The 7,790-nt window shown below is 55.9% G+C and overlaps 1 protein-coding gene and 1 non-coding gene across 2 annotated transcripts; both read left to right on the forward strand.

Annotated features, from left to right (window-relative positions):
• The first annotated feature begins 765 nt into the window (after nt 1-765).
• On the forward strand, nt 766-872 carry LOC122100086. The gene has a single exon (XR_006146096.1). It is a non-coding gene; the product is annotated as a U6 spliceosomal RNA (small nuclear RNA).
• Nucleotides 873-4,887: 4,015 nt separating this feature from the next.
• LOC122100079 (extensin-like) lies at nt 4,888-7,267 on the forward strand. Its single transcript, XM_042670481.1, has 2 exons — nt 4,888-4,995; nt 5,105-7,267. Exons 1-2 carry the CDS (start codon nt 4,888-4,890, stop codon nt 7,265-7,267), a joined length of 2,271 nt encoding a protein of 756 aa, XP_042526415.1.
• Nucleotides 7,268-7,790: the final 523 nt, after the last annotated feature.

The raw sequence follows: 7,790 nt of genomic DNA on the forward strand, positions 1-7,790 counted from the left end.
CAGGCGAGACACAGGCTGTAACAGCAGTGGTCAAAGTGCAAGTGGCGCTCTGACGCAGACATGCCACAGTCGCTAAAGCCTGGAGGTCTGACATTGGGCAAGGATCAAAACTAGATATCTGAAGCTGGAGATTACAATGAAGACACAAGAATGAGCCTCATGATGTGTGTAAACACACATGGTGTGTAGTAAGAGCTACGGAGCTAAGGACAAACTGATGGTTTGTCAACTCCTGGTGCTGGAGCATGGGTGGGTTCCAGCAGTGGACTATGAGAAAGGACAGTCTAAGAAGTAAGTAGTGAGCAAGAAAGAAGCAAGCTCAGGACAGAGTCAAGTTCAAGGAGGATAGAGTAGAAACATGGGTCAATACTTTAACAACAGGGCAACAACTTGAGAGGGCCCACAATTGTATAGGACTCTCAGAGGACAGAGTGACACCTTTTCTTCAAAAAGTTTCTATTTTCAACACTTGGTTGATAATTAAACCCAAGGGGGCTAGGAGCTATAGGAACCAAACTCCAGGAGGACTGTTATAAACTTCATTAAACATCACTGGGGAAAATATATTCCAATTTGAACTTCCTTGCTTTTCTTTATAAACAGCATTTCAGGGATAGGAAAGAAAGGTTTGTCTACGCCAGGCTACTCTGTGTAACTGAGGAACTCTGAATCTTTTGCCCCCACTAGTTGATGCAGCCTGGCCTTCTCATGGGCCACTGAGGCAGCATTCCCAAGGAAAATCCTAGTAGTGAAGAAAATTATCTAGTGTTCGCTTCGGCAACACATATACTAAAATTGGAACGATACAGAGAAGATTAGCATGGCCCCTGCGCAAGGATGACACGCAAATTCGTGAAGCGTTCCATATTTTTATGTCAGGAAAATGAACCCTTAGATGTGTATTTTAATGTTTTTTTCTTTCATGCATGTGTTTCTAACACATTTATAAGATTATCTCTTTGTTGCTTTGTATGTCCCTCCCCCACAGTATAACCCTTGCTTTCACTATATTTGATGTCAGTATAACTTGTGGAGGAGATGGGGAAAAACCAGTTGTTTAAGGATACAGGTGGACCTGTTGCAACAATGAGAAGTACAAGTTGTCATGTCCAAAACGAACTTTACAATGTTGGTGGGGGGGGGGGGGGCTGGGGGGAGGGAGGAAGGAGAAGGATTGGGATTAGGGGGGGAGGGGGGAGGCTGGGAAGGGATGTGAAGGATAAACAAAGGAGGAGGCTGCAATGCTTGGTAAGAAATGTACACATTATCCTGCCCATGTAACTGTAACTCCTCTGTACAGTATGTTCACAAATAAAATAAAATTAAATTAAAAAAAAAAAATAAATAAAAAAAAAAAAAAAAAAGAAAATTATCTATCACTAGCCTCCTGAGCCATTAAAGGGGCACATGGCCAAGTCAAGATGTCTTGGGATAGAAGCCTTGATTCACTGCAGTCATTATAATGGCTATTATGAACTCTTATTTATTTGTATTTTCATTTATTAAAATAGTCCTTTCTGAGACATCAACTATCAACATTGACAAGTAAAATATGTATCTTACTTCTGGAAGAGTATCCATTCTTCCATTTGTGCATCCATCCACCTATCTTACCCCTTTCTCCATCCACCCACCCAAATCTTTTGTTTTGTTTTGTTTCTGGTGGCACTGAAGTTTAAACTTAGGGTTTTATACTTTCTAAGTTGCCCTTTACCACTGAGCCACACCTCAAGGACTTCTCGTTCTTGTTATTTTTGAGATACGATCCTTCTTTGCCCAGGCCAACCTGGATGGCTAGCCTCCTAGTTATGCTTTTCATAGTAATCGAGGTGACAGGAACGAACCATCACACCCACTGGTTGAGAAGAGGTCTTGAGAACTGTCTTACCTGGTGTTTCAAACCATGATCCTCTTAATCGCACCCTCCTGAGTAACAGGAGTGATAGGTGTGAGCTTCTGCACCTGGCTGAATCATTGGGGGAGGTGGGAGAGGGGTGCAGCAGAACCAGAGCTTGAATTCAGGACCTTGCCTTGCTCGGTTGGTAGTCTACAACTTGAGCCATGTTTCCAGCCTGGGTTTTTACTAGTTGTTTTGAAGATGGAGTCTCATGGACTTTCCTGGATCTCAGCATCCTGAGTAGCTAGAATGACAGGCATGAGTCACAGCACCCATCTTCCAAATCATTCTTTTTTTTTTTTTGGGTCCGGTTGTGGGGCGTGAACTCTGGGCCTGGGCGCTGTCCCTCAGCTCTTCAGCTCAAGGCTAGCGCTCTACCACTTGAGCCACAGCGCCACTTCCGGCTTTTTTTCTTTTTGCTTATGTGGTGCTGAGGAATCGAACCCAGGGTCTCAGGCATGCAAGGCAAGCACTCTACCACTGAGCCACCTTCCCAGCCCTTCCAAATCATTCTTAAGGCCCAGGATCTACAAAGATGAATAAGACTAGATCACCACTGCCATCATGGAGTACGTAAAAAATGGACCAAAAACTGCAAAATGAGGCAGGGATAAGGGTATTTCCTGAAATAATTTTCTAAGTAAAGCTGGGATTTGCTCAGGAAGCACTCTGGCACTTCCTCAGCATGCTAATGCTCCCTGACATTATTGCTTGCTGATAAATGTCAAAGGGGATAGTGATATTTTTGGAGCTGATTTTTTTTACCCCATTACAAAAATAGATCACGAACACATACACATATGTCACAGGAAGAACTTAGGCTAATATTTCAATACAGGGACAAACATTAGCACATTTTTAAAGCTCATACTTATATTTCTGTTGACAGTTACAATCATCTATTTGCAGGCACTACTTCTTTATGATACCTAACCAAAATCGACTGGTATTACAGTATACCAGTAGATTTGGAGTGTGTATGAGAATAATCCAAGAGTTTCCAAAGGAGGCTGCTGATTCAATATTTTCATAAGCATCAAGCTAACTTAAGGCAATACATGATGACCCCTGACACAAAGATATATTGGAAGTCAAATGCACAACCCTTCTTTTTAGGACATTTGTCTAACTCGGTATTTAGTTATAATTTACACTAGTGTATTTTTGAGAGAAGATATAGGAACCAAGTTTAAATGGACCAGAGTTGACTGTGGACTCTGCCTTGTATAGTAAAGCCCCCCAAAAGCCACAGCTGAAGGCACCCTGTGGCCATCCCAGCAGGAGTGGAATCTTTTATTAGAGGTGTGGCCAGGTCAGGAGGAGGAAACTCAACTTTCCTCACCTTCCTGACCATCCTGGGAGAGAAGCTCTTCTCCCCTGCACTCCCTTGTGGAATCCCAATTAATCAGAGTAAAAAAAGGAAGCAAATTGTGATTTCTCGCCCTCCTCACTGTTTGATTCGCAATCTGGATTTATTGCTGAAGGAATGCCTCCTTGAAGCACCATCCCCTACTGTCCAGAGAGATCAAAGCCATAAAGGGAAAGGAAGTCCTTCCATCCTCTCTGCATGTGAGTCCAGCTGCCAAGGGAGGCTGGTGTGTGCTCACTGAGCTGCACCTATCCCCTGAACTGGGCTAATGCCCAAGATGCAAGCTGCAGCCCTCACAGACAGAGCTAGGTTTAATAACTGCGGAGCCACTGCACACACACACTCTGACACTAGGGAAGACACTGTGTTGTTTTAAAGCAAATATATGTTCTTAAAGTGCTTTTTAAAGCAATAAAATGTTGCCTTCTTCCCAACCCCATCACCTACCACAACTGTTAAGAGTAACCAGTTTAACTTAGAACAGGGTGATTCTATCACAATTCCACATACTATTCTGTCCATATAACAGGATGAAAATTAGCAGCACATATAGAAGACATGTCATTTTCTCAGATATGGAGCAATATTAGGAGCAAACAACATTTATCTCCATGACTATAAACAAAGGTGTCGTGTTTGCAAAACAGATCCTGTATGTAAAACATCTACGAATAGGGTAAAATATGGGGAGGGTGTTATTGGTTGAAATGAAGTGAAATACTTCCGGCCTTATGATCTTTGTAAGAAGTGTTTTCTCCTCTTCTAAGCTACAATTCAGAATTCTCATTCCAATTATCTCCTGTCTCCAAGCTGAGACCTGACTCCACTCCTCCTCAGTGGCCTGGACCTCCAAGGAGTCCAGGCCTGATTTCTTCACTTGTAAGTCAGATGCCCCAGGAACATTTCTCTGAGGAAATTAATAGGAATAATCTTTTTAAAAAGAGGCCTTAAGGTCAAACAAGCTTCTAAATTTAAGATGTGTAGTGTGTTAGTAATACTCATTGTGATTCTCTAAAAGGAAGACAGAACATGCATTGGTTCCCTAATAGCCTTTTCCTTGTGGAGTTTCTTGGAGACAATCCAACAAGAGTTGTAAGACCCTCATCTGTGCCACCTGATGGTTGGATTTTATGCCACTCTTCCTTTATTCTAATTTTCCCCTGTAACATTTTTATTTTTAGTGTTTTTTAAACTCAAAGTTGGAATACTACAATACTTAATAGTACAACAATAATAGTACAAAACGTGAATTCAATTGTTAACCTACTCCAATCACGTCATGCTTCCCTTTCCTCTCTATGTGGGTGTGCATGCACATGCATATACAGTTGCATAACATGCATGCACACTGTATATACTGCATGGTATGTGTGCATACTATATACTCTCTACAGGTTGATTGTGAACACTATATACCACCTACAGGTGTGCATACTTACTGTCTGCATAATAAACGTGTGTGTGCGCGCACAGACTTATCCCCTATATGGGCGTTTGTGCTCAGTATGTTCGTCAATTGAAAACCACTGACTTACTGGGAAATACGTCTGGGAACGGCCTGCATGACGGTCCTATTTGGCTAAACAGCTCGGTTCTTGTCTCAACTGTGGTTGCACCAGTTATGTCCGCTGTGAAGCTAAAACGCTGTGACAGAACAGCAACCCGGAGCGTTAAGAGCACGGAGCAGCAAGTCCTCACCACAAAGATCCCATTCAACCTCTCCTCAAAGGTAAAGGTTGAGCTTACCCAGCTGCCACAAGGGAGCAATCCCATCTGTCTGGCGGGATTTCGGGTAACGCTGTGAGTTCTCCACAGTCCTTCCCGCAGGTGTCCTCCAGCCATGGCCCGCTCCCCCCACCCCCGTGACCCCCGCTGTCCCCCCTTCGTGTCCTCCCCGCTGTCCCCCCGTGTCCTCCCCGCTGTCCCCCGTGTCCCCCGCTGTCCCCCCGTGTCCTCCCCGCTGTCCCCCCCGTGTCCCCTGCTGTCCCCCGTGTCCTCCCGTGTCCTCCCCGCTGTCCCCCTTGTCCCCTGTGTCCCCCGCTGTCCCCCGTGTCCTCCCCGCTGTCCCCCGCTGTCCCCCATGTCCTCCCCGCTGTCCCCCCGTGTCCCCTGCTGTCCCCCGTGTCCTCCCGTGTCCTCCCCGCTGTCCCCCTTGTCCCCTGTGTCCCCCGTGTCCTCCCCGCTGTCCCCCGCTGTCCCCCGCGTCCTCCCCGCTGTCCCCCGCGTCCTCCCCGCTGTCCCCCGTGTCCCCCGTGTCCTCCCCGCTGTCCCCCGCGTCCTCCCCGCTGTCCCCCGTGTCCCCCGTGTCCTCCCCGCTGTCCCCCGTGTCCTCCCCGCTGTCCCCCGCGTCCCCCCGGTGTGAGGCGCCCCGGGGCGGGCACGGCTGCGGCTGCTTCCCTCCCACCCCGCGGCTGGACGCCGGGCTGGGCCCCACGGCCTCTGCTCCTCTCCCGGCCCCACGGGTGCTTCGCGGCCCAGCGGGCCCCGGTGTCCGGGCCGGGCCGTCCTCCCGCCGAGCGGCGACCCCTCACCTGCAGACGGGGCGTCGCCCCGGGCCGCCGACCCCTCGAGCGGCCTCCTCACGGGCCGCCGCCCCACGCCGCCTCCCCACGCCGCCGCCCCACGCCGCCCCACGCCGTCACACGTCACACGCCGCCTCCCCACGCCGCCTCCCCACGCCGCCCCACGCCGCCGCCCCACGCCGTCACACGCCGCCTCCCCACGCCGTCACACGTCACACGCCGCCTCCCCACGCCGCCCCACGCCGCCCCACGCCGCCGCCCCACGCCGTCACACGCCGCCCCACGCCGTCACACGCCGCCTCCCCACGCCGTCACACGCCGCCGCCCCACGCCGCCGCCCCACGCCGCCCCACGCCGCCGCCCCACGCCGCCTCCCCACGCCGTCACACGCCGCCTCCCCACGCCGCCCCACGCCGCCTCCCCACGCCGTCACACGCCGCCTCCCCACGCCGTCACACGCCGCCTCCCCACGCCGTCACACGCCGCCTCCCCACGCCGTCACACGCCGCCTCCCCACGCCGTCACACGCCGCCTCCCCACGCCGCCTCCCCACGCCGTCACACGCCGCCTCCCCACGCCGTCACACGCCGCCTCCCCACGCCGCCCCACGCCGCCTCCCCACGCCGTCACACGCCGCCTCCCCACGCCGCCTCCCCACGCCGTCACACGCCGCCTCCCCACGCCGTCACACGCCGCCTCCCCACGCCGCCTCCCCACGCCGTCACACGCCGCCTCCCCACGCCGCCTCCCCACGCCGCCTCCCCACGCCGTCACACGCCGCCTCCCCACGCCGCCTCCCCACGCCGTCACACGCCGCCTCCCCACGCCGCCTCCCCACGCCGCCTCCCCACGCCGCCCCACGCCGCCTCCCCACGCCGTCACACGCCGCCTCCCCACGCCGCCCCACGCCGCCTCCCCACGCCGCCTCCCCACGCCGCCTCCCCACGCCGCCTCCCCACGCCGTCACACGCCGCCTCCCCACGCCGTCACACGCCGCCTCCCCACGCCGTCACACGCCGCCTCCCCACGCCGTCACACGCCGCCTCCCCTCGCCGTCTCCTCACGTCCCGGGCCGTCGCCCCACGCCCTCTCGCCGTCTCCTCACGTCCGGGCCGTCGCCCCACGCCGCCATTCCCCACGCCCTCCAGGTGGGCGCGCCGGCCCCGTGGTCGCGGACGTGGCGCGGCGCTGAGCGCTGGCCCGTGCGCGGGGCAGGCCTGTGAGGACTGTCCGAGAGGCCGGCGGGGAAGGCGGCGCGACGGAGAAGCGGGGCTCGGGCGTGAGCTCCACGGCGAGCACCGGCCTGCTCCCCGGCCCGACGTGCCGCTGACCCCGCCTGCTCCCCGGCCCGACGTGCCGCTGACCCCGCCTGCTCCCCGGCCCGACGTGCCGCTGACCCCGCCCCCCCGACGTGCCGCTGACCCCGCCTGCTCCCCGGCCCGACGTGCCGCTGACCCCGCCCCCCCGACGTGCCGCTGACCCCGCCTGCTCCCCGGCCCGACGTGCCGCTGACCCCGCCTGCTCCCCGGCCCGACGTGCCGCTGACCCCGCCTGCTCCCCGGCCCGACGTGCCGCTGACCCCGCCCGCCCCGACGTGCCGCTGACCCCGCCTGCTCCCCGGACCGACGTGCCGCTGACCCCGCCCCCCGACGTGCCGCTGACCCCGCCTGCTCCCCGGCCCGACGTGCCGCTGACCCCGCCCCCCGACGTGCCGCTGACCCCGCCCGCCCCCGCCCGCCCCCGCGTGGCCCGGGCCGCTGACCCCGCCCGCCCCCGCCCGCCCCCGCCCGCCCCCGCGTGGCCCGGGCCGCTGACCCCGCCCGCCCCCGCCCCCCCCCCCCCGCGTGGCCCGGGCCGCTGAGGCGCCGCTGCGGGTCTGGCCGGTTGGCTTTTCCCTCGGGCCGCGCCGCGCCGGCCTGCAGCCCCAGAGAGGGCCGAGGGAGGGGCACAGGCCCACAGCCCTGCGGAGCCCGGCCCCGCCGCGGGCGATAAGAAAACCCGG

The sequence above is a fragment of the Dipodomys spectabilis genome, unplaced genomic scaffold, assembly GCF_019054845.1.
Source record: "Dipodomys spectabilis isolate Male_0828 unplaced genomic scaffold, ASM1905484v1 ptg000559l, whole genome shotgun sequence".
NCBI lineage: Eukaryota > Metazoa > Chordata > Mammalia > Rodentia > Heteromyidae > Dipodomys > Dipodomys spectabilis.

What these genes read in the sequence shown, in the direction of transcription:
- LOC122100079 (XM_042670481.1), top strand. Translation starts at nt 4,888, where the DNA reads ATGTCCGCTGTGAAGCTAAAACGCTGTGACAGAACAGCAACCCGGAGC. An exon ending in CATTCAACCTCTCCTCAAAG is followed by an intron (nt 4,996 to 5,104) that starts GTAAAGGTTGAG and finishes GGTGTCCTCCAG; the next exon opens with CCATGGCCCGCTCCCCCCAC.